Source organism: Cnephaeus nilssonii, assembly GCF_951640355.1.
Source record: "Cnephaeus nilssonii genome assembly, chromosome: 11".
Classification (NCBI taxonomy): domain Eukaryota; kingdom Metazoa; phylum Chordata; class Mammalia; order Chiroptera; family Vespertilionidae; genus Cnephaeus; species Cnephaeus nilssonii.
The window spans coordinates 63,543,719-63,568,143 of NC_137082.1; the positions used below are offsets into that span (position 1 = coordinate 63,543,719).

General features: G+C 52.2%; 1 protein-coding gene across 2 annotated transcripts; it reads left to right on the plus strand.

The window, feature by feature from the left end:
* The first annotated feature begins 15,596 nt into the window (after window positions 1-15,596).
* TUBB6 (tubulin beta 6 class V) lies at window positions 15,597-23,841 on the plus strand. Of its 2 annotated transcripts, XM_079783676.1 has the most exons (4): window positions 15,597-15,734; window positions 16,088-16,196; window positions 18,159-18,269; window positions 22,337-23,841. In XM_079783676.1, the coding sequence occupies exons 1-4, from the start codon at window positions 15,678-15,680 to the stop codon at window positions 23,398-23,400; spliced, it is 1,341 nt and encodes a 446-aa protein (XP_079639802.1). In that variant the 5' UTR covers window positions 15,597-15,677; the 3' UTR covers window positions 23,401-23,841. The 2 variants fall into 2 exon arrangements, with proteins under 2 accessions (XP_079639802.1, XP_079639803.1); XM_079783677.1 differs by lacking the exons at window positions 15,597-15,734; window positions 16,088-16,196 and adding an exon at window positions 17,049-17,220.
* Window positions 23,842-24,425: the final 584 nt, after the last annotated feature.

Sequence of the window (24,425 nt, forward strand, 5' to 3'; positions counted from 1 at the left end):
TTTCCCCAGACACTGTCTTTCATTTTCCCCAAAGCACCCTTCCCGGTGCCTCCCATCCTCCCACCAGCCGCCTGGGTAGCCCGGGGCTTCCGGCACTCTCTCCCCTAACAGCCGGTGTTGAGTCCCTCTTCCTTCTGAGCACCAGCTCTCCCTGCTCCACCCTGTCCCGACCCCCAAACCTACAGGAAGCCTGTCACTCATTTCTTTTGCTTCCCCTGCCATCTCTGCAGTGTGGTGGACACGTTAAGTAACACAAGCTTTCTGTAGGAGCAGAACATTGGGAGCCCGAGTCGCTGACTGTGGGGGCCCCGGCTCAGAGGGCTGCTCAGGAGGGTCCTGGGTGTGCCACCGGGGGAGGCTGCTGGGGCAGAGCTGGCCGAGGCACCTGGCCCCGAGCCAGCTGTGGGGGGGGAAGGGTCTCCCTAGGATCTCCTCCCCAGGATGCTGCACCTAGCTTCCTGCTGCTTCTATGGGGGATGGATACATGGGGTTTCATTATCCGAATCTCCAACTTGTGTATGTTTACCATGTCCTATAATGAAAAGGGGTTTTATTGATTGACTTTAATGCTTCCTCCTGTGAATGAAGCACGCCCATCCTCTAACCACACATCTGACGGCAGCCCTGCCAAGGCCTGACTGCTCCAAGCTTAGCCTCCAGGGACACCCACAAGCGGAGGCCCAGGCTTTCTTTGGGGGCCCCTCTGTCTCTGCAGAGCATGTGCAATGCCCTCTCCTCTGGTTGACTGCGGTCAGCAGCTGGCCAAGGCGTCCGACTGGCGCACTGTGCTCCCCTGGCCACGGCAGGGCAGAGCTCAGCTCCTTCTAGAAATAGACAGCGAACCAAGGGCACACACATCACCCCACACCATGACGTATAAAAGGCTTTCTTTCTCCTCGTTATCCTCTCACCTCACTTCCAGTGTCCCCAGGACAGCAGTCAGGAGCAGGGCTGGGTGTCCTCAGCTGTCAGGGCGTCGCCCACCTGCTGTGGCATTCCTGGGGCTTGTTGCTGCCTGCCAGGCCTGGTCTGGAGGGCAGATGGCCACATAAAAATAGTCGGGAGCCCTCGAGGTGCCACTTCTCCAACTGTTCTGTTGCGTGGGAGCCAGATGAGAAGGTGGAGAAGTCCTGGCCTCGCTCCGGGCCTTGGAGAGAGGCCAGCTGCTCAGTGCATCCCCCGTGGGGTGAGCACTGGATAAAATGCTTCTTTCTGTTTCATCCGTTTCCAATCAATTCTGTTGCAGCTAAGAAGTTCTGTTGAACTGTGTCAGTACACATATAGCCCTGCTTCTTCAAGAAATTAGGGTCTAGACAATGGGGATCCACTAATCAGCAAGCATCAAGTCTCAGCTGAGCAAGGTGAGTAAGTTCCAGAGGTCTGCTGTGGAACACTGTGCCTGCATACAAGCATCGAGTGGATGCTCCCTTAAGAGAATGGATCTCATGTTAAGTGTTCTAACCAGAATACAATACGACTTTTAAAAAAGAGAAGGAGAGGCTAGAGCAGTGATGGCGAACCTATGACACGCGTGTCAGCACTGACACGCGTAGCCATTTCTGATGACACGCGGCCGCTGAGGCAGCCGCATGCCGAGGATGAAACATTTGCTGCTCCTGAGGATGAAACATTTGCGAAATAATGTTTTTCCCTCGAAGTGACACACTACCCGAGGTATGCTCAGTTTTTGGGCGAAGTTTGACACACCCAGCTCAAAAGGTTGCCCATCACTGGGCTCGAGTCTGCACGTGTGGCCAGGACACGTTTCTTGGTCTCTCTCAGACTCGGTTTCCTCCCCTGTAACTGTGAGGACTGCCTGCCGGGGGAGGGTGATCATTACGTGAGATGCCGCTCCTGCCTGGAGCACCGCGGACGCAGCGCCAGATTGCTTTGCTTCTGCCCGATTTAACGAATGAGCCATGTAGCTTCTATGTGGGAGCTGGTCACAGATATACCTCCGGAGGGCAGGGCCAAAGCATTGGGGGATGAGCCGCTAGGGCGGGTGGGGAGAGATGTTTTCCGGATCACTGAGCCAGCTGAGAAGGGAGGGAGTGGCCGCCACAGAATTCCTGAGAACAGCTGAGACAGCTGGGAGGGGTGGGCTCGCCTCCACGGGGTGCAGCTCTCTAAATAGCTATAATTTTACCTTAGAGGAGCAGTAACAAGAACTTTGCATCACTTTGGTTTGGCAGTTTGCGATTTGCGGGCATCGTTACCTACATTATCTCCGTGGCTTCCCTAGCAAACCTGTTAGGCAGAGAGAGTGCCCACCCACCCACAACCCCTAGGCTTGTCAAAGGGAAGGCAGGGCTGGACGGGCTCTGGCCTCCCCCCCTGCCCCACCGCCCCTGCAATGGAACATTCAGGGCCAAGACTACAACTAGACACAAGACTAGTTCCTGCCCTGGCTGGTTTGGCTCAGTGGATAGAGCGTCGGCCTGAGGACTGAGGGGTCCCAGGTTCGATTCCAGCCAAGGGCACATGCCAGGTTGTGGGCTCGATCCCCAGTAGGAGGCATGTGGGAGGCAGCCGATCAATGATTCTCTCTCATCATTGATGTTTCTATCTACCGCTCCCTCTCCCTTCCTCTCTAAAATCAATAAAAATATATTTAAAAAATAAAAAGACTAGTTCCTGCCCAGACCAGCAGGGAATGACAAGGAAAGGATTGAGGCAAAGAACTGGGTGATCATAATCGGTGTGAACCATCCTGCCTCTATTTTTAACCCACCATCTGAATTTATACTTTCCTTGGAGAAAGCCCTGGGTCAGGGAGGCAGTATGACCTTTCTCCTTGTTTCCCACCACAATATCCGGGGTGCTCCTTTCAGAGAGGGAAGTCCTTCTGCCCTGCAAATGCTCTGCCATCCTATTTGCTCCCTCGCAGTCACTCGCTAGGTGCAGCTGCACAGCATGTTCTGTGCTGAGTATTACGGACAACGTACAGGAAGTCTAGTCGCAACCTTAGGAGTCTACAATCTGATCCAGGAGGTAGGATTCCTGAATGTGGCACCTGGGTAATCTGGTCTCGGGCGGCACTTAGTGAGGACATGATAATGTGGTTAGTGCAGACCTGGGGCAGACGATAAGCTCAGTTTTGACACCTGTAGGGTGATGTCATGTCCAACTGGAGTCTGGGACCAGAACATTTCTCTATTACACACACACACACACACACACACACACACACACAAGCAATTACCTTTTAAATCATATAATCACTTAGATTAATTTCTATTTTGCTTAATGTGGGGGATTGGATGTTGTCTTTTGTTATTTTTCAGTCTTTCCAGTTTTTGTGAAGCTTGGTTGTGACTCCCCTAGCCTTTTTTTAAAAAATTAGGGTTAAAAAGTCCCATCTTAACCATCTTTACATGTACAATTCAGTAGCATTAGTATATTCACATGGTTTGCAACAGATCTCCAGAACTTTTTATCTTGCAAAAAGTATTAGTTTCTAATGGAAAAATAATATAAAGACTCTTTTATAAGCCCTAACCGGTTTGGCTCAGTGGATAGAGCATCAGCCTGCTGACTGAAAGGTCCCAGGTTCGATTCCGGTCAAGGGCATGTACCTTGGTTGTGGGCACATCCCCAGTAGGGGGTGTGCAGGGGGCAGCTGATCGATGTTTCTAACTCTCTATCCCTCTCCCTTCTTCTCTGTAAAAAATCAATAAAATATATTTTTAAAATAAATAAATAAAGACTATTTTATAAAATATAAACTGCTCAAGACTAGTCCTTAAAGTTGCCCTGCTTCAGCTGGTTTAAAAATCCCACGCTGAAGGGCCTTCCCTGCCCTCCACCCTAAGTCTCCTGGTGGGGCTATTCCAGACCCTGTTCTCTCTGGGAGGCCCTCTCATGGGGCGTCTGCCCCGGCCCCCTCCCAGTGCTCTCCCCTGGCCTGCCTGGGCTGATTGCTAGGCCGTGGCCCCCAGGCCCGCACACCCTGTTGTGTGTGCTCAAGATACGGGGCCAGGGTGAGGGAAGGTGGAGGTGGACGGTCCCCTGAGCATGGCCGGGGGCTGCTGGGGAAGCTCTGGTCCTCGCATCTACTCCACTCAACCCCCTCATGTTGCAGAAGAGGAAACTGAGGCTCAGAGGTCAGCTTGCCAAGGGTTCATCAGGGACTAGATCCCAGGGTGCCGTCACCTCATTCAGCACCTCCAGAACGTGCTGAAGGCTGTTGTACTGTGCACGGCATCAGAGAAAATGGTCAGTGTTAGACTTGATTTCCCAGTGTTGGACTGGGAAAATAAATGAAGAGTTAGGTTGCGCTGAAAAAGGCCATTTGGCATGCTGCACATTTTTGCCTCATTGCTATACAACACGGTAACAATTCTGTTATGATCAGGTAATTGTCAAATCATATTTGTTATGAACTTGGTTTACTATACTCAGGTCTATGCATGTGACGAAGAGAAAATTCCGAAATGCCTTAAATTAAATTATAGCAAGCCCGGGGTGGAAGGAAGAGAAAAAAGGGAGTGGGGGAGGAACAAGCTTTCTCCTACCCTCAAGGTTCTTCTGGCTGATCTAATAATCAATAGACATGAGACAGATTAGCAAGAGCAAGCAGCCAAATTTAACAATACCTATGAATGGGAATCCTATACACACAAGAGAGCCGGAGACCCCCCCATGCAGGAGCGGTTCAGAGATAAAAAGGGGGATTGAGGTGTATAAGACATTTGAGGTAGGGACGAGGTAAGGTGCCTTGGGCTTCAAGGGCCACTGCAGTGAGAGCACATGTTGAGAAGTGTGTGGCTTTCCCTGCCACATATAGTAGACTAGAGGCCCATTGCACGAAGATTCATGCAATAGGCCTTCTTTCCCCTGGCTGCCAGCACTGGTTTTCCTCTGGCACCCGGGACCCAGGTCTTCGCTCTGGCCTCTGCTTTCCATCTTTGCTCTGGCCAGAGCCTTCAGTGTTCGCTCCGGCCAGAAACTTCAGTCTTCTCCGCTCCACTCCTGTAGCTTTCTCTGCCCCCTGCCCTTCCCCTCATAGCAGGCATCCCGCCCTACCGCTCCATGCCTGCGTATGCAAATTAACCCACCATCTTTGTTGGGTTAATTTGCATATTCACTCCTGATTGGCTTTGTGGTCCTTGTGGAGGTATGGTCAATTTGCATATTTCTCTTTTATTAGTGTAGATGGGTAAAAAGGCATTCCTGCTGGTAACTCTTCTCGTGAGCCAGGCTCCTGATTTACATCATTCTAGATACTCAAGCGGGGAGCAGAGGTTCCTTTTCAGCCCGCAGGGTCTCAGTTGCCCTAGCTTAAAATCTTCATACCACTGAGGCACAGTTCGGGGTGGCTCATTCTACAGGAGTTAATCAGTTAACAACTGAAGTGCAAACCAACAGAAGACTGCTCCCGCTCTTTAGAGTCTGAATCGATTAGTAAAGTAACTTTTCCAGGTGGCTATTTCTGAGATGATCTAAAAAGAGACAACAGCCAGGTGCCCTGAAGCCCCTGGGGCCTCTTCTTGTTTGGCTCCTTCCAGCCCCTGCTACAGAGGTGCTGGCCTGTCCCCCGAACTGGGCCCCTGCCCCTCCCCCATCCCCTTTGTCTGGAGCTAAAGTAAATCCTTTCAGAACAGCTTACATCTTTCTCTCCCTCTCCCCTACTTGACATACAAAAACGCCTGCAAAACTCAGGGCGGTGTGTGTGTGTGTGTGTGTGTGTGTGTGTGTGTGTGTGACGGTGTGTGTGTATGTGTGTGTGTGTGTGTGACGGTGTGTGTGTGTGTGTGTGTGTGTGTGTGTGTGTGACGGTGTGTGTGTATGTGTGTGTGTGTGTGTGTGGCGGTGGCGGTGGGGGGGAGGGCGGTTATCATTTTTCCTGCCTGGCCATGCTGCTGGTGGTTTAGACTCCGCGTCCCATGGCGGGTCTTCTTTTTCGGCCAGCAATGGCCTGATAAACGCTTTCTATTAAAGACTTTCGGCAGAGGAAGTTAATTTTTTTTTGTTTAACACATGGATGTTCATTCTTCTTTGTGTACATCATGTGTATCTGCTCACTGCTTTCTTAGAAATAGAGGAAATGGGACAATCAGGGTGCATTTCAGATCAGCTGAGGTTTGCTTCAGTTAAGAGCGGGTGTTGATTAGTCACAGGACGTGAGAGCTGCTAGGGAATCTGAGGATCATCGTCCTTCCTCACCAGCTAAGGAGGAAACTGATTTCATCTGAGCCTAGAACTGCCAGATTGTAGGGCTACGAGTCACAGTTAACTTTCCGATGCATTTCCCCTGTAGAACAAAACAGGCTGCAGGCAGCCACACTCCACGTGGGCCCTCCCTGGCACGGATGGGGAGCGGGGGGCGCAAATCCATGACAACAAAAATAGTTTCTAATCCAACTCTGTGTGGACTCTTCTCTAGGAAGGGAAAATAAAACAGGGTTTTTCTTTCTATTCCCAGCCCTACACAAAAGCAGCCCCGGGGCAGCAGGAGCGGTGTGCCCATCAGCACTGTCCACATGAACCCAAACACGGACGCTCAGACGGGTGGGGCTGAGCCCAGGGGACTCGGTTTTTGGCCCTTCGGTTACTCACCTTCCCCAGTGAGGCGGTGCAGCAGCTCGGTTTCCCAGCCAGAATGGTGCCTGGCACACCACGGATGCCCAGTGAATCTTGGTGGGGCTGAATCAGATCCAAAGGCTGTGCCCACCTGCCCAGCAAACGTCATGGGGGCACCTCAGAGCTCGGAAATGAGCAGGGATTCCCATCTTCCGCCCTCCTCACACTTGGACTCATAGTGGGTCCAACAGACCGAGCTCTATGTCCGGAGACTCCAGCCTTTGGAAGCGCTTCCCGCAAGTCCTCCTCCTCCCTTGGAGCCGCCTCTCAGCCGCAGGCCCCGTGCACTCACCTGTCCCTTCTGCGTCTATGAAGGGAGGAGGCCACCGCCATGCCTGACAGCAGCTTCTGACCCACAGAACCTGGGGCTGTCGCCAGGCTGTCTGCATCCTCCACTCACTGAGCTAAATCATTGACAGTTCACTCCCACCACCATCATTTCATTCCGCAAGTTTTCAGACCTAGAGGAAAGCTGAAGGAACAACAATAACAAAACGAACACCTATACCCTTCACCTAGAGCCGTGGTTCTCAACCTTCCTAATGCCGCGACCCTTCAATACAGTTCCTCATGTTGTGGTGACCCCCAACCATGAAATTATTTTCATTGCTACTTCATAACTGTAATTTTGCTACTGTTAATGAATCGTAATGTAAATACCTGTGTTTTCCGGTGGTCTTAGGCGACCCTGCTAGCGGTTCTCAACCTGTGAGTCGCGGCATTAGAAAGGTTGAGAACCACTGATCTGGAGTCACCTATTGTTGACATTTTGCCACTTTTGCTTCCTCTCTTTGCACACAAACACACACATACATCCTTTTTTATGAAGCATTTGAAAGCAAGCTGCACACTATGACACTTCGGTGTGTGTCTCCTACATGACCACAACACCACCTCACCTTAAAAAAATCAATTAGATATCATTTAATTTCCCCAATTGTCCTCCAAATGCCTGTTAGGGAATTTTTAAAAAATTGGGATCCAATCAGGGTTCATGCTTGCATTGGGTATTTTGTCTTGCTCAGATGTCTTTTAAAAATCCTGAGCAATCTTGGTGGTGTGTTTTGAACTCTGAGTTTTCCAGATCTTCTGTAATTAGGTTTACACAGAAACCCCAAATAAGTGGCAGCGGGAACCATGCGGGAAGGGCGCTGCCGCACCTCCAATGGCCTGGCAGCCGCCTCCTCAGAGCAGAGAGAGGCCCTGAGGCGCCTCTGGTCCTGCCGCGCCCCCGCTGCCCCCGCCCCCGCTCCAGGCTCTCCCTCCGAGTCTCCTCTGCAGACTTGGGAAAGGGAGGCTGTACATCTTAAAAGTAAACCAGCTATGACTCCTGCCCTTTTTAAAAAATGGGAGGAACCAGAACCCCACGACCTGTGGGCCTGGAGGGGCATCCTCCGCAAAGCAGAGGGGACCTTCTTGCCAGCCAGGTGCTTCTTGCCCGGGACTGGGAGTGCCAAGGGCAGCCAGAGAGGGTGGTTTCTGGGGATCTGGAAGGCAGGGAAGTGGGGTGGGGGCCCCAGCCTGAACACACCTCTTTTCCTCTCCCTCCCTAGCTGGTGTTCCCAGTGGTTAGAGCATCTTCCGTGCTTTTACCAAAGGGTCTTGGGTTCGATTCCCAGTCAAGGGCAAGTACCTGGGTTTCTGTACACTCCTGGCCCCAGTGGGGGAGTGTGTGGGAGGCAACCAGTTGTGTCTTGCACACGTCATGTTTCCCTCTCTCTCTCTCTCTCTCTCTCTCTCTCTCTCTCTCTCTCTGCCTCCCTCCCTCCCTCCCTTCCTCCCTTCTTTGAAAAGCAATGGGAAAAATATTCTCAGGGGAGGATTAACAACAACAACAACAACAACAAAAAACCAAATGGATAGGTTTTATGGCATGTATGCGATGCATAAATAAAGGGAGAAGGACAGTTCAGAAATCAATTTCAGAGGTTGTGACAGCATTTAAAGAATGGGATAGACTCAGCGAGAAAATATTGAAGTATGAATAGAGTGCATAGTGAGGGTTAGATTATTCTGTGAAGCTTCTATTCCAGTTCAGTGTGTGTGCCCATGGGCTGAATCACAAATATGTTTGTTACAAGTGAGTCAAGTCCAAAACAGCTCAAAAGTCACTGATTAAGGCTGATTTTCTTGGAAGAGTGCTGTCTTCCACTTCAGTTCTTTGTTCTCTTTTCCCAAAGCTCTTGCATCTAGTCATGTTCTCCACCTTCCAGCTCTAGCCCCATCAAGTTAAAGAGATTTTCTTCAATTGTAAGAAATGTACACATATAATACCTTAAAAATCTTTTTTAAAAAAAAGAGAGATTTTCTTTTCATTCTCAGAACAAGCTGTGTCACCTGGCAGGAATATTTGACCAAAGAGAAGGATCCTCTTCGCCATCAGTTCTCTGACAAAAGAGGGGAGGACAGCATGGCACTGCGGGAGAAGGACAGTTCAGAACCAGGAGGTTGTTGGGAGCTATTCAACAGCCATGTTACCTGCAATGTTGGCTGTTGGTTCTTGAGTTTGGCAAAGAAAGAATTTAGAGCCAAGAACTCTAGAGCAAAAGGAAGTTTACGTAGCATGCAAGGTGAAAGTATACTCGAGGAGAAGATTTGAGTGGGCAGCTCTCTGAGCTGGCCTTTTATTTATTTATTTTTCCAGTGGTCCTTAGACCATTGCCAGCCTATAGCCACACAGTGTTGTTGTTGTTTTTTAAAATATATTTTTATTGATTTCAGAGAGGAAGGGAGAGGGATAGAAACATCAATGATGAGAGAGAATCATTGATTGGCTGCCTCCTGCATGCCCCCTACTGGGGATCAAGCCCGCAACCAGGCATGTGCCCTTGATGGAGAATCAAACCTGGGACCCTTCAGTCCGCAGGCCGGCGCTCTATCCATTGAGCCAAACCAGCCAGGGCTCCCTGGCCTTTTAGAAAGAAGGTTACAGAGGCAGAAGAAGTGAGCCAGCAGGGCTGTGTGGACTCAGGAAACAAATTACAGAGACAAAAGACGGGCCCTTAGAGACAGGTTCAGGGGTTAGCCTGGAACGAGCTGCCGCTGACCACTGCTCCCCTGGCCTTGGGGACCCTTAGAGTTCAGGAGGAAGCATAGGAGAAAGAAAGCAAAGATGCATGCCTGAAGAAAGAAGGCATGGACATGCTCTAGAGACGGAGCACACACTGGGTCCTCTGTCTTAAGGGTTTTTATCTGTTTTCTAAAGGCAGGAATTTTATGGAGGGTCTCAGAGGAGGATCTCAATAGAATAGTCATCAGCTTTCCAGGTGTGTCCTTTAATATGCTGATTCATCAAAATGAGCATATTGGGTGAGCATTGTGGTCTCTACTGATTGGTCAGTGCTAGGGTAGGAGGTCATTGGTCATTGCATCTGGTCCTGATGTCAGCCATGTCATCATTTTGTCCGGTTTTGCTGCTTTTCTGTGTCTGGAGCTGAAACACAACTGAGGCCTAGATGTTATCTCTGGTTTGAACATTACTCTGTCTCTGTTCAACAGAACCCAGGCTCTGTTCCTAAGATTATTAGATGCTGATCAGAACCTCATTGTCCTGAGGGCTTAATGTTCAAGGGAGTGGTCGTGCAAGGGAGAAGGAGGCAGGTGAGTCAGGGTGCTGGAAGGGTTGTGTGCCAGAGCATGGTGTCTCCAGACGGACCAGGCAGCTGTTAGAAGGGAGTGCCTGAATTGTAACCTTTTAATTCTATTTTAAAACATACTTCTGTAGTTTGTGCCTTACTTCTCATAAAGCTATCATGACAGTAACTCAAAGTAATTACAACACCCTCCCTGCATAAGAATGCCCCTGCTGCCTCCTGCAGTAATGTCCTAATCTCCCTCATGGTCCCCTCCCCTCCATCCCACTGCCACAGTCTTCTTCCTAAAATTCATTCCAAGTTTCTCTTATCGATGAAATCCCTCATCTGTTCATGTATGTTGCTCGCCTTTTCCACTAGATCTTTAATATAGTAATCACGGTTATTTTAAAGCCCTTATCTAATAACTAGAGGCCCAGTGCACGAAATTTGTGCACTGATAGGGTCCTTAGTGGCTGCCGGCCGGGGCCTCCCTCCCTTCCCCCTTCCAGCCCCACCCCCTGATTGAACTCCTGGATGAACTCCTGGTGGAGGGGGCAATTTGCATACTACGCTTTTATTATATTAATAGCCCTGTGTACGAATCCGTGTGCCAGTAGCTCTCTTCCACCCTCCTGTAGCTCTCCACCCGCTGCCCCACCCTCCTGTAGCTCCCCCAGCCCTCCTCCTCCCCCTTAGCTTGCTTCCCTGCCCCCTCCTGTAGCTTTTCGCCACCCACATGTAGTTCGCTGCCCCACCCTCCTGCAGATCCGTGTTCTGGTCAGTACATGGTTGGTCGTTACGCCTCAAGGCATAACAGATAATTAGCATATTCCTCTCTTATTATATAGGACTAGAGCCCCGGTACATGAAATTCGTGCACTGTGGGGGGAAGTGTCCCTCAGCCCAGCCTGCACCCTCTCCAATCTGGGACCCTTTGGGGGATGTCCTAAACCAGCAGTCAGACATCCCTCTCACAATCCTGGACTGCTGGCTCCCAACCACTCGCCTGCCTGCCAGCCTGATCACCCCCTAACCACTCCCCTGCCAGCCTGATCGACGCCTAACTGCTCCCCTGCTCGCCTGATTGCCCCCAACTGCCCTCCCCTGCCAGCCTGGTTACCCCTAACTGCCTTCCCCTGCAGGCCCAATCGCCCCCAACTGCCCTCCCCTGCCGACCTGGTTGCCCCCAACTGCCCGGGCCCCTTAACTGCCCTGCCCTGCTGGCCTGGTTGCCCCTAACTGCCCTCCCTGCCGACCATCTTGTGGCAGCCATCTTTTACCACATGGAGGCAGCCATCTTGTGCGAGGGCATGAGGGTCAATTTGCATATTACTTCTTTATTATATAGGACTATAGGATAGGATTCCAACATCTGGGCTATGCCTGAATGTGGTTCTGCTGATTGTTTTACCTCTTTTAAATGAGCTCGTTCCTTTCTTTGACTTTTTGTATACTGGGCCATGCCTGGGTCTGGTTCTACTGGTTGCTTTATCTCTTTAAAATGGCTGGGGTTTTCCTTGACTTTTTGTGTAATTTTTGTAGAGAAGCACAGTAGAGACTGAGGGAAATAAGATTTCCCTTACTATCTTGCCTCAGCTGCAAGACCCCTCTGCCCACTGAGAGGGCATGCCTCTTCTCTTGTCAGGACATTAGTGTAAGAGTTTGTTAATCTAGTCCGTGGTTGAACTGGATTTGGGTTTTCTTGTTGCTATAGTAACCCTCAAGGCACCACAACTTCAAATCCCTCCAGAAGGGTTTTTTAAAGAGCTTTATTGAGATATTACTCGACCTAACATACAATTCACTCATTTAAAATGTTCAGTTCACAGCTTTTCAGTATATTCCCAGCGCTGGGCATCCATTCTCACAACCCGTTTTAGAACGTTTTCATCACCCCAAGGAGGGACCCCACTCCTCTTAGCCGTCACCTCCTGCTCCTCATCCTCCCAGACCCAACAACCACTTACCCACTTTCCGTCCTTCACATAAATGGCATCACACACTACGTGGTCTTTTCGTCCAGCTTCTTTCACTGAGCACACTGTCGGCAGGGTTCCTTCACACAGAAGCATGAATCCGCACTCCATCCTTTCGACAAGGGACACTATTTCATTGTGTGAACATGTGCCTGAGGGTTTTCCTCAGCGTTGCTCCTTCCTCCGCTTTCAGGTCCCTGCACGGCTGCGCCAAGGAGGGGTCTCTATGCCTCTGCTTGTTATGTGGTGTCAGCCTTGTGGTGGGACATGCCCCCTTCTCCTGGTCAGTCTCATGAGCCTGGGCCTTCTGGAGAGCTGCGGCAGTTTCACAGCCAGCCGGCCTAAGCTCTTCACGCAAGAAGGATCTGGGAAGTGGGTGGCCCCTGATGGAGGCCCCAGAAAAGAGCTGCAGGTCGTGTCTGGGGCTCCAGCTCCTCTGTCACACTTACCACAGAAGTTATTAACAGAACTCGCTGGCATTTTAGCTACTGGGTCCTTACCTCCTCCCAAGGGTGACTGTGACACACCCGCTGTGCACCTGGGGGTGGGCCAGGGGTGTGGGTGGGAGGGTGAGCTTGAGCTGAGGACTGCGTTGTCCACAGGTGTGTGCGGCGGACCCTTCCCGGTGTGGGATGGAGGGTGGGGAGACAAAGGGCGGCAAGCTGAACCTTGGGGCTGGAGGCCAGCCTCCCCCGCTGCCACTCCTGATGCAAACCCCCAGGACTCAGAGTCCTTTCCCAGAGCCTGGCTTTCCAGAAGGAAGGCCCGTCTTTAAGGTAGGAGGACCGAAGGCACTCTGTGATTTTGTAAGCTTGATCTCTAACTTCTGTAGACATTCGTGCACCCTGGCTCTGGTCCCGGCAATATTAGGGACAGGCCTCAGCCTCCTGATGGGAGCCTTTCACCCCCGCTTGCCAGCACGGTGGCAGGGCCCGCTCTGGTCCTCTGTTTTGTCATCTGCAATGATACCTACCTTGGCGGGGGGTTCACTGTGATGGCCCCGAGTTCTGTACAAAAGAACGCAACAACAAGCCTTCGTCACGTCAGTTACCTCCCCTCACGGTGTGGATGGCAGGCTGGGTGTCAGCCCACAGGGGTGTCCGCCAGGAACCAAGAGATCAACCTCCCCCGCCAAATCCAGCTTGCAGCCGCGCTGGCACTGCTTCCGGCACGTCCATACCTTGGATTCCAATTCCCCCCTTGGACGAGCACTGAAAAGGTGGCTGCTTCACAAACCACGACGCTGCTGCTTAGTGGCTTGACCCTTCAGGAACCGAGCGAGCAGAGCTGAGGCCCTCCCCTCCCCAGGCTCCCCGCACCGGCGGACAGATGAAGGGAGCGTGTACTTGGAGTCCATAATTACATTGTGTGGCGGCAACAGTCTAAACCAGAGTGCTGAGTACTCCAAGGACACGGCGGCTGGTCTGACAGGGCAGCATGGGCGGAGCTCGGGCCTCACCTGCTTCCCTGCCAGCGCCCTGCGTGTAGGGATGCGCCCTGTGTGCAGAGATGCGCCCTGCGTGTACGGATGCACCCTGCGTGTAGGGATGCGCCCTGTGTGTAGGGATGCGCCCTGTGTGTAGAGATGGGGGCCTACAAGAAGGCAGAAAAGCAGCATCGAGGGGGGAATCAGAGGAGGACAGGGGCAGGCATCCAAAGGTTAAAGGATTAATACGTAAAATTGGAAACGTTTGAAAAACTCCAAAAGAAATTTTTAAAAAACGTCCTTCGCCTCTTTCCGACCATACACACACTCAGGATTTCCCCAAAGTTTCCGCGTATCTAAATAGAAACTGCTGGTGCAAATGACAGAACTCTCGACCTGCGAGGGGTGCAGCCCGAGGCTTCCATGAGGTGTTCACACGGGAAAACACGTGCAGAAGGCCTCGGTGGCGCCCATCCGGGCGGCAGGTGCCACAGAGCCGGGTCCCCTAGGGAAATCCTTTCCTTTTACAGACGAGCAAACTGAAGCCCAGAGAATTCAAATGACCGAACACAGAGCTGACTGGAAACAGGCCGGAACTGAAGTCCAAGTCACCCTGACTCACCAGCCCGTGGTCATTCCTTTCTACCACATTAGACCTCCCGGAAGAGGGACTATTGGTCCCCAAGGACCAAATGCATGCCCAGAAGTAGCCATGATTTGCACCTGCCAGACATTAAGGATTTGCTGAGCCCTGCCAGCTGGAGTTGCCCATAGGAGTGGGCTGGAGAGCGTTCCAGGTGTCTGAGAGGTGGAGCACACCTGTGCGAGGCCTGGGGGAGCAGGGCCCGGTGGGGGTGGTGGGGGGGGGGGGGGCCAGAACCTGGCAGGACCTGCATGCAAACCACTAAAAATGAAGATTTTATTTACTTGCTGGAATGCCTGCCAGCAAACACTGGGAACTGGGAAGGCTGGAGTTCAGAGAGGTCAGGGCTGCATGATGTTATTTTAAAAAACACCATGGAGCCATGCTTTGCAGAGCAGAATGGCCCCCAAGTCCTCAGGGAATCCCCCCTCTTGCTGTGGCCCCCGGAGGAGAGACAAGAAAGACAAGCTGTGTGGGATTAATCTGACCTCGCGTCCTCACTCCTCCAGCACTGCACTTACCGAACTACACTCAGCGCACACCTCCCCGCGAACAGAACAGCCAAGGAAGTCCCTGGGCGAGGACTAGGGAAGCCCGGAGCCCAGACCTCTGAGCCTCCCCGAGGGGTGGGCAAAGGGCTGGAGAGCCGGCCCAGCCGGCAGTGCCGGGGTGTCCATCCTCAGAGCCAGCCACGGACTCACTGAGCCGCTTTGCAAACGGGCCGGAGGCGGCAGGACGGAATGGTACCTGTATGTCGAGACGGCCAGGCTCCAGGAGGGCAAAACCTAAGGACGTAAGCCGCGGTGATGTCCCGGGGGTCAGAGTCACCGTGAAAAACTCCCCCTCGTGTCCCAAAGCCCTTCCACCCGCCGGTTTGAGGCCGGGGCGCGCGGGGACCGTGTGCTCCCGCCCAGGCCCGCGGTCCGGGAACCCCTCCAGGGGCCCAGGGGGAGCGCGCCCGCCCGCGTCGGCTCAGCGGGACTCTGACCCGCAGCCCCATCCCCGAGCGCCAGGGTCTCCGGCCTCCCTCGGCGGGGCCGGCCACGGAGGCAGCAGGATGGGGTGGAGAGGGCCGGGGCGTCGGTCCTTTCCTCTGCCTCCCACCAGTGACCCGCTCCGGGGGCGCTCGAGGGACCGCTGCTTTCCCGGCCCGGCCTCCCCGCAAGGGGCCAGGCTGTCCCGCCAGGGCCCCCTTCTAGGACCGCGCAGGGGCGGGGGCCCCGGGAGCCGGGCCCTGGGGAGGGCGAGCGCAGGGGGGCGCAGGCGCCGGGGCGGGGAGGAGCGGAGGGAGGCGCTGGCCCGCGGGGCGGAGGGGACGCGGCCGGGAGGGCGAGGCCCGCAGCCATTGGCCCCGGCGGCGGGGTGGGGGTGGGGTGGGGGTGGGGTGGGGGGCGGGAGGAGGGTCGAGTCCCCGAGCGCGCCGCCGGCCCGCAGTCGCCTGAGCGAGCTCTCGGAGCGCAGAGCCGGCGCCCGCCATGAGGGAGATCGTGCACATCCAGGCGGGCCAGTGCGGGAACCAGATCGGCACCAAGGTGGGCCGGGGGCGCGGGCGCCGGGCTTCCTGCGGGGGCAGCTCGCCGTCGGTGTCGGGAGGGACCCCCGGGGCGGGCTGCGCGGCCTGCCCGGGGAGCAGGGGCGCTGGGTCCTCGGCCCCTGCCGCGCCGTCCTGCCCGCGCCGCCCCCGGGACGGGCTGGAGGGGGGCGCTGCCGGGAGGGGGGGGGGGGCGCCCCAGCCCGCTCCCCACTCCGCTGGGAGCGGCCGCGGGGCTGGGGCGCGCCTGGAATTCCGGCCCCCGCCCCGCCGGCCCCCGGTTAGCCGCGGGGGGGCGCTGGGCTCCGGCTCTGACCTTGTGCCCCCCCCCCCCCCGCCCCGTCCTGCCTGAAGTTTTGGGAGGTGATCAGCGATGAACACGGCATCGACCCGGCGGGAGGCTACGTGGGGGACTCGGCGCTGCAACTGGAGAGAATCAACGTGTACTACAATGAGTCCTCCTGTGAGTACGCGGGGCCGGGCCCGCCGCCTCCGGGCCCCCGCCGCCTCCGGGGCCCCCCGCCGCCTCCGGGGCCCCCCGCCGCCTCCGGGCCCCCGCCACCCCTGGGCCCCCGCCGCCTCCGGGGCCCGCCCTTCCCTGCCGGACCCCAGCCGGACCCCAGTCCCCCAACCCCCCACCCCCACGGTCCCCCCTCGGACCCTGGACCGCTCCCCTCCGCGACCACGCCCTTCCCCGCCGGAGCCCGGCTGTCCCCTTCCCGGGTCCCGGCCATCCCCCTCTGGGACCCCAACCAGCTCTGCCCGGACCCCGGCCACCGCCTTCTTGGACCGCGGCCATCCGCCCTCTGGGACCCCGGCCTTCCCTGTGCCCCCCCCCCCCCCCCCCCCCCCGCGTCCTGCCGGGGTCGCCTTCTCCGGAGGGTGGTTCGCTGCCGGGGCCCCAGCGGGCTGCCGGCTCCGCCCCCGCTCCGCTGGGCGGGAAGGCTCGGTCCGTGGGTTTGGAACAGCCCGATTCCGCGCGGGCCTGAGCTTTTGAACCAGACCACCCGCTAGCGTTGTGAAATCAGCTTCGTGGGTAACATCCGGCCTTTTCTTTCTTTCCGGTTTAAGATGTATCTCTCAGTGGAGGTTCTTGGCTAAAAATGTGCAAAGGACTCCCTTAAACGGCTTTTCGGGCCCTTCGCAGACCTCCAAAAAGACTTGACACTCCCTGGAAACTTGAGCAAAAATCCAGGCTATGGTTTATCTCCGTTTGGAAATAGCCCTGTCCCGGATACCCACATACATGTACACATCATTGCTGTAACAATTCTTCTTTATTATAAAAGTGACACATGCCCTTCAAAACAACAGAAAACTAAGACATTGAAAGAATGCCAGAAGGTGACGAATACCCTTCCACAAGACATACTTATTCCCAGAGGGGATCACGTCCCGTGTTCCGGACTCACATGCTGCTTGTCCACGTTAGAGCTGAGAAGAGCAGGACCCGCTGGGTTTTCCTCGTTAAGCAGCTATGACAAAAGGTCGGACAAGGAGGGCCTCGAGGATGAAACTTCTAGATAGCATTACGGGAAATTCCAGTACATATGGCACTTCCTGTTAACCCTTAGGGCCAGCCTGGTTACAGCCTTCCTCAGTCTGGGTGTGGGCGAGCAGGCCAGGAGGTGAAGAGCAGATCCTGTTAACCCCATCCTCCCTGGGAACAATTTCTCGCCCAACTGGCACAAGAGTGTACTTACTAGTATATACGAAAATGCTACACAGTAACACCCATTCACAAATGAAAGTGTCTCTTGGCATGTAGCTTGGGTTCATGTTCATGTGTGCGTGAGGGAGGTGCCAAAAAGCAGAAAGAACGTCACAGCAGCACGACAATTTTTAAAAAATACATATTTTTACTGAGTTCAGAGAGGAAGGGAGAGGGAGAGAGATAGAAACATCAATGATGAGAATCATTGATCGGCTTCCTCCTGCACGCCCCACACTGGGGACCGAGCCTGGGCATGTGCCCTGACTGGGAATCTAACCGTGACCTCCTGGTTCATGGGCGGACGCTCAAACACGGAGCCACACCGGCTGGGCACAGCACAATTTGCCACCACAGACACGGTTTATTTCCATGGAGCTAAAACCGTAAACTGCCCAACAGGAAAGAGGTGGTAGGGTGCACTGGAAAATCCAGGAGGCAGGAAGTCAGGAGACATGATTTCCCACCCTGCTTATTCCTGGAGCGCCCTCTGCCCATCCATGCCGGGGCTGGTTTCCTCATCTGAACAGTTCAGAGTGGGATTGTGCTCTCCCCGTGCTAGGAGTCTGTGATTCTAAGGAAGCCAGGTAACCCTCTCTGAAACCCTGCTTCCCACACGCCAGGCAGCTGAGCTGGTGGGACTTGCTCTGGGGAAGTCGGTTACGCTGGAAACCGGAAAATGACCTCTGGGTGGGGGGTTCTGTTCTCTTCCAGCCCAGAAATACGTGCCCAGGGCTGCCCTGGTGGACTTGGAGCCTGGCACCATGGACAGTGTGCGGTCGGGGCCTTTCGGCCAGCTCTTCCGGCCTGACAACTTCATCTTCGGTACGTGCCCTCTTCCCCGCGCTCTCCTTCTCTCCTAAACACCAGAACTAATTGGTGTGCAAGGTTAAAAGCATCACATGGCACAGGAAATCTGGAATGGAAATGCGCAGACCCCAGCCTGATCACAGGCACCTCTTGTAATTCTTGACTTTTTTTTTTTTTAAGGAAAGTAACCTCTGTATTTCTAAATGAAATGCTTATCCTGATAGTTCTTTATTTAAAAAAAAACAAAACTAGACATTAACTTTTTCCGCCTTCATAAATTATTATAATATGGTAATAGTAACTTATTTTTGGTTCCTATATTGCTCATCTTTTAACTTCAATACGTTTAGGCCTATATTTCTTTCTCATTGTCTATAGGCAGTTCTGCTTTCTTTCTAAAGACTGGGGCCATAGGAGTTTTGTTCTAGCAGAATGGGCAAATCCTCCCCTCCCTTCCTCTACCTAAAAACAAAACAAAACACATAATAATAGCGCCCGCTCTCTGTAAACTTCTGAAGAGAATTATATAAAGTTAAATAAATTGTGCCTAGCTGGTTTGGCTTAGTGAAGAGAGTGTCAGGCTGTAGACTTAAGAGTTCGGGGTTCGATTCCGATCAAGGGCACATGCCCTGGTTTTGGGCTCCATCCCCAGTAGGAGGGGTGCAGAAGGCAGCCAATCAATGACTCTCTCTCATTATTGATATTTCTATCTCTGTCTTCCTCTCCCTTCCTCTCTGAAATCAATAAAAATATATTTTAAAAAATAATATATTAATTAAATAAAATTAAAGTGGCGCCGTTAGTGTTACCAGCCTCCATCACCCGGTAGCCATAGGTTTTAGAGTCAAAGCCACAGGGAGATGAACCATCTCCCATTCATAGACAATTCTGCTCTACAAGAGGACACAGAATCAGAATGACCTTGTAGCAGAATCAGGCAGTGACTTGTTAGGAAGAAGACAAGTTCACAAAGACTTTATGTGTCCTCTGGGTATCATCCACTTCTCATCACCATGACAACCTACACAACCAATGGGACAGGTGAAGCTTCTAATAATAACTTGTTCAAGAGTTTTCTTTCACCTTTAATATTTCAAATAGATCGGGACTCTGGTGACCCTTTTCTGATATTAGAAAACCTAAATTGCCAATATTTTTATTGTTCACAAATGGGAACATTTATATTCTTTACCTTTCACTGAACTAGAGACCATAATTGGCCCCAGGCACACATGAATAGGACTCACACATAAAAACACAAAGGTTCAAATGTAACTCGATGAACCCTGTTCCCATGGAGGTTGGAGAGAAAATAGAAAAAGAGTGTTCTATATGGTTTAAATTTAAGATGTTCTCATTTATATATGTTCTATTGGGCTTCATGTAACATTGGTATGTTTTATTTCTTAAAATGGGTGATAGGTAAGTAGATATCCACTACATTGCTCTTCATATCCTTTTACATGCCTGCAATCTGTCATAAGAAACGTCACGGATGAGGCTATGGCACCCGTGGATGCCCTTTCTGGGCAAGGTCTCAGTGGGACGCCAGAGGCCATGCACCCTCTCTGCCTTCCCCTCTCCCTCTCCCAGCCCCAACGTCTGCTCAGGAGTGAGGCCTCGCCCTCAGCATCCCTCCTGCACAGCCAGGGCATTTGAGGTCTCAGAGAGTCGAAACCGTGAGCCAATTTTTATGTGACTGAATTATCACAAACGATTGAAGTCGTCATGCTAAACTAGGTTCTCAGGGCAGCAAATTTAGCAATTGTGGAAGTTTGCTTTGGTTTTATTTAATTGAACTGAATATTAAAGTGTAAGAAAGATTTGATCCCATCTATCTAGGTGTCAATAAATGGGATCAAAATGTTTAAGAACAAATTAAGATAGACCTATAATAACTATTATCTAAGTTACCCAATTCACTCACTATCCGTGTAAACTTTGAAAAAATGTTAGAATTGATGCTTGGCATTTACACTGTCCCCGGGATTATTTCTTGCATCTTTGCTTCTTGCCAGAACATGCGTACCTGTCTTTGACTCAGAATATTTAAAAATTTTAACACATTGTACTGATGTGAAATAATGTTATTCTTTAGTAATTTTTAAAAAATTGATGTTCTTTTTGTTAAGAATTTTGAATTGTTTAAGTGAGTATGCTCACTTTGTTAAAACTCACATCTGTTTGGTGGGAGGGAGGGGCGTCCGGAATGTAGGAACATACTCTATTGTTTGGCTGAGCAGTTGTTTTCAGGGCATTTTCCAGTTAATAAAAGAGGCAGACTTGTCTCTGAGTGGGAGATGGTTCATTCCCCTGTGGCTTTCTAGCTCATTGTCTCCAAGGTGGCAAATTAAAATAAGCCAGAGTCAGTCCATTTTCAAATATAGTTTGAAATGTTTTCTTTCTAAAAAATAGACTTGAAGTGTGTATAATCCTAAAAGTGAAAATGATCTGCATTTGAGTTTTAAACATGAAAATACCATTTTTTAAAAAAAACCTTTTTTCCCAATGAATTGCTGGCTGCGTAGCCATCATGCCTAGTAGATAGCGGGAAACAGTCTTGTGGGAGAAAATGAAACACCAGAGAGAGAGACTTTCCTTTAAGCCTCTTTCTGCACTTGCACTTTTTTCTTCAAATTTTGGTGCTAGGAGAGGGTCAGAGAGCACACACACAGCTCACAGGGTGCGCTCTGGAGGTACACCAGAGGGCGGACTCTGAGAGGACCCAGGGGATCTGTTGCAACCCGACTGCCAAGCTTTGAGATTGCAGCCTTGTGTTCCACACTCTGGAGCCGCTGATTAATGTTACAACATTGCATTACAGAAGATGTTCAACTCATGACCCCCAAATATTTAACTGGGAACGTCCGTTGCTATGAGACAGTGGCAAAATATTTTCAGAAGTCACCAGCTTCCTCCTTTTGACACGAGCAGAGAAAACCTTATGGCTAATCATGTTATAAACACCGAGGGAGCCAAGAGCGTGGTGTGAGCTGAAGGAAGAGAAAGGGTCCAGTTCAGAATCTCTACACTGACCACTCGGGCAAGCTTGATTCGCTGCGGCTATATGTCTGCCTAAAGCCACCTGCTTCTTTTCATTTACTAGTTTCTACTCCAGTTTAAGGAAATAATTCCTGACTCTTTGTAACAGTTACACTCAGTCTTTCCTTTTACAGGTGTGAGCCCCAGGCGCAAGGCTAGCCCTGAGTAGAAGGCTGCCCCGAGCTTGTTCTTCCCAGTGCCTCTGCTGTGGTCTGGCCGGGCTGCCGGCTGCTGGGTTGGGTGGGGAGGGGTAGACAGGAGTTAGTAGGGCCATAGGAAGGACAATGATCATTTTTGATCCTAGTAAGAGTAGGCAGCCAAGTTTCACTGTGCGACCCAACTGGGTGGGAAGAAAGGGAAGTAAGAGAACGCAGTCACCTCCTGGTCAAGTAATGACCACCTGAGGGGCTGAGGGGTCGGTGCCCGCAGGGTCTGAGGCAGGCACGGAGGGAATGTTTCTATAGTTGATCATTAAATAGATAGTTTCTGCAAGTTACTTTGAGCCACAGGTCCGGTCATGCTAATAGCCTTGGTGCCTTTGTCTCTCTCCTTCTCCCTTCCTCTCTGAAATCAATAAAAATATATTTTTAAAAAATTAATGAGTATTTAACTTGTCTAAAGAGGTACTAATACGTGTACTCACCAGCAGTATTGGTGGTGCCTGTTGACCCACCTGCTGACTTCAGCTAACACCATATTATACATCTTTTCCATCACCATTTAAAATGTATCAATATCAATGAGTGGGTCCTATGGTCTTGCCCTATTTACTTGTTATATTTCTTTTTATCCTCACCCAAGGAAATGCTTCTCAATTTGAGAGAGAGAGAAACAATGATGTGAGAGAGAAACATCCATCAGTTGCCTCCCTTATGTGCCCCCAAATGGGGATCAAACCCACAACCTAGGTATGTGCCCTGACTGGGAATCGAACCTGCAACCTTTCAGTATATGGGAGGATGAGCCAACCCACTGAGCCAAACCAGTCAGGGCCTGTCTTGCCCTGTCTGAATGGTATGCTACTCTTTTGCTTATTCCAGGACAAACTGGTGCCGGAAACAACTGGGCAAAGGGGCATTACACAGAAGGAGCAGAGCTGGTGGATTCGGTGCTCGACGTGGTGAGGAAGGAGTGTGAGCACTGTGACTGCCTGCAGGGCTTTCAGCTGACCCACTCGCTGGGCGGGGGCACGGGGTCCGGCATGGGCACGCTGCTCATCAGCAAGATCCGGGAGGAGTATCCCGACAGGATCATGAACACCTTCAGCGTCATGCCCTCCCCCAAGGTCTCGGACACGGTGGTGGAGCCCTACAACGCCACCTTGTCGGTCCACCAGCTGGTGGAGAACACGGATGAGACCTACTGCATCGACAACGAGGCCCTGTACGACATCTGCTTCCGCACCCTGAAGCTGACCACGCCCACCTACGGGGACCTCAACCACCTGGTGTCGGCCACCATGAGCGGGGTCACCACCTCGCTACGCTTCCCGGGCCAGCTCAATGCGGACCTCCGCAAGCTGGCGGTGAACATGGTCCCCTTCCCCCGCCTTCACTTCTTCATGCCCGGCTTTGCCCCCCTGACGGCCAGAGGCAGCCAGCAGTACCGGGCGCTGACAGTGCCCGAACTGACTCAACAAATGTTCGATGCCAAGAATATGATGGCGGCCTGTGATCCAAGGCATGGGCGCTACCTGACCGTGGCCACCGTCTTCCGGGGCCCCATGTCCATGAAGGAGGTGGACGAGCAGATGCTGGCCATCCAGAACAAGAACAGCAGCTACTTCGTGGAGTGGATCCCCAACAACGTCAAGGTGGCCGTGTGTGACATCCCTCCCCGGGGCCTCAAGATGGCCTCCACCTTCATCGGCAACAGCACGGCCATCCAGGAGCTGTTCAAGCGCATCTCCGAGCAGTTTTCTGCCATGTTCCGCCGGAAGGCCTTCCTGCACTGGTTCACGGGCGAGGGCATGGATGAGATGGAGTTCACAGAAGCGGAGAGCAACATGAACGACCTGGTGTCTGAGTACCAGCAATATCAAGAAGCTACGGCCAATGATGGTGAAGAAGCTTTTGAAGACGACGAAGAGGAGATCAACGAATAGAGGCGCGTCCCTGTCTCAGATACAATTCAGACTTTCTTGCTTTATCTCGGATGTGTCTTAACTCCAATGGCTGTTCAATGACGCACTGGTCTAAATATATGGGTGCAGGCCCCTTCCAAAGGCAATCAAATTGTACTCAGTCATCTAGAACAAAGAAAGTACATTAAAATAGCAGAGACTGGGCAGTCCTCCCCAATCAGATCAGACGAGGGACATTTTCTACTGGAGGACTTAAAAGAACTTGTGGGCCATCAGTAAAGGGCTAAGTGAATAAACCTCACCTTCTGTTAAGTGTTCAACCATGTCTGAGAATTAGCAGGGAAGTTAGAAACAGTATTTTTTCATCCTTTGTGAAATGAAGCTGCGCCGTGTTGCCTTATCTTGAATATGCAATATTGAACCTTTGAAACAGTTTATTCGTAATAAAACACTAAAACCGTTCCTTCGTCTCTCCCAGCCTTTGCTTATGTGATAGATTGTTACTTTGCACCCTTACGATGGTTGCTCGGATCTCTAGTCCGCCCTGGGTGACCTGCCCCTGCAGCTCACTGAAAGGAAAGAGGCTTTTCTTGAATTGCAGGCTCTGCCGGCGGGAGCCGGAATTCTGAGCCTACAGGTGTGCGAGCATAAAGAAAAGCCCGTCAGCCCCGGTGTAACAGCATTTAGACCTCCCACAGAACTTGCCATCTCCCTGGGCTAGTGGGTCCCAGCCTTCCCTAACAACTCCACTGGGATTTGCCAGAGGAGCCACCCATTACCTTCAGGCTTCCAGCTAGCTCTTGGTGGGTGAGGGGCACGGGGCAGGTGGGCTCTCTGAGCAGGACCCCAGGCCAGCAGCCTAGCCCAGCACAGAGGGTGAAGGCTCTTGTCTGTGTAACAAATGATCACTTTATGGTTCCTGTAAACTAGCCACTTCTGTAACAGGTCTTGTAAAGTCGAATTCCACAGGACAGGACCAGGCTAGTTTTACTAGCAATTGGCCAGCACTGCCAAAGTTCGCTGGGAACGAGTGGTTTTGCTTTAGC

Excerpts from the sequence above, each read along its gene's own strand:
- TUBB6 (XM_079783676.1), top strand. The coding sequence starts at position 15,678 with ATGAGGGAGATCGTGCACATCCAGGCGGGCCAGTGCGGGAACCAGATC. Across the intron at positions 15,735-16,087 it reads GGAACCAGATCGGCACCAAG|TTTTGGGAGGTGATCAGCGA; the intron begins GTGGGCCGGGGG and ends TCCTGCCTGAAG. Across the intron at positions 18,270-22,336 it reads GCCTGACAACTTCATCTTCG|GACAAACTGGTGCCGGAAAC; the intron begins GTACGTGCCCTC and ends TGCTTATTCCAG.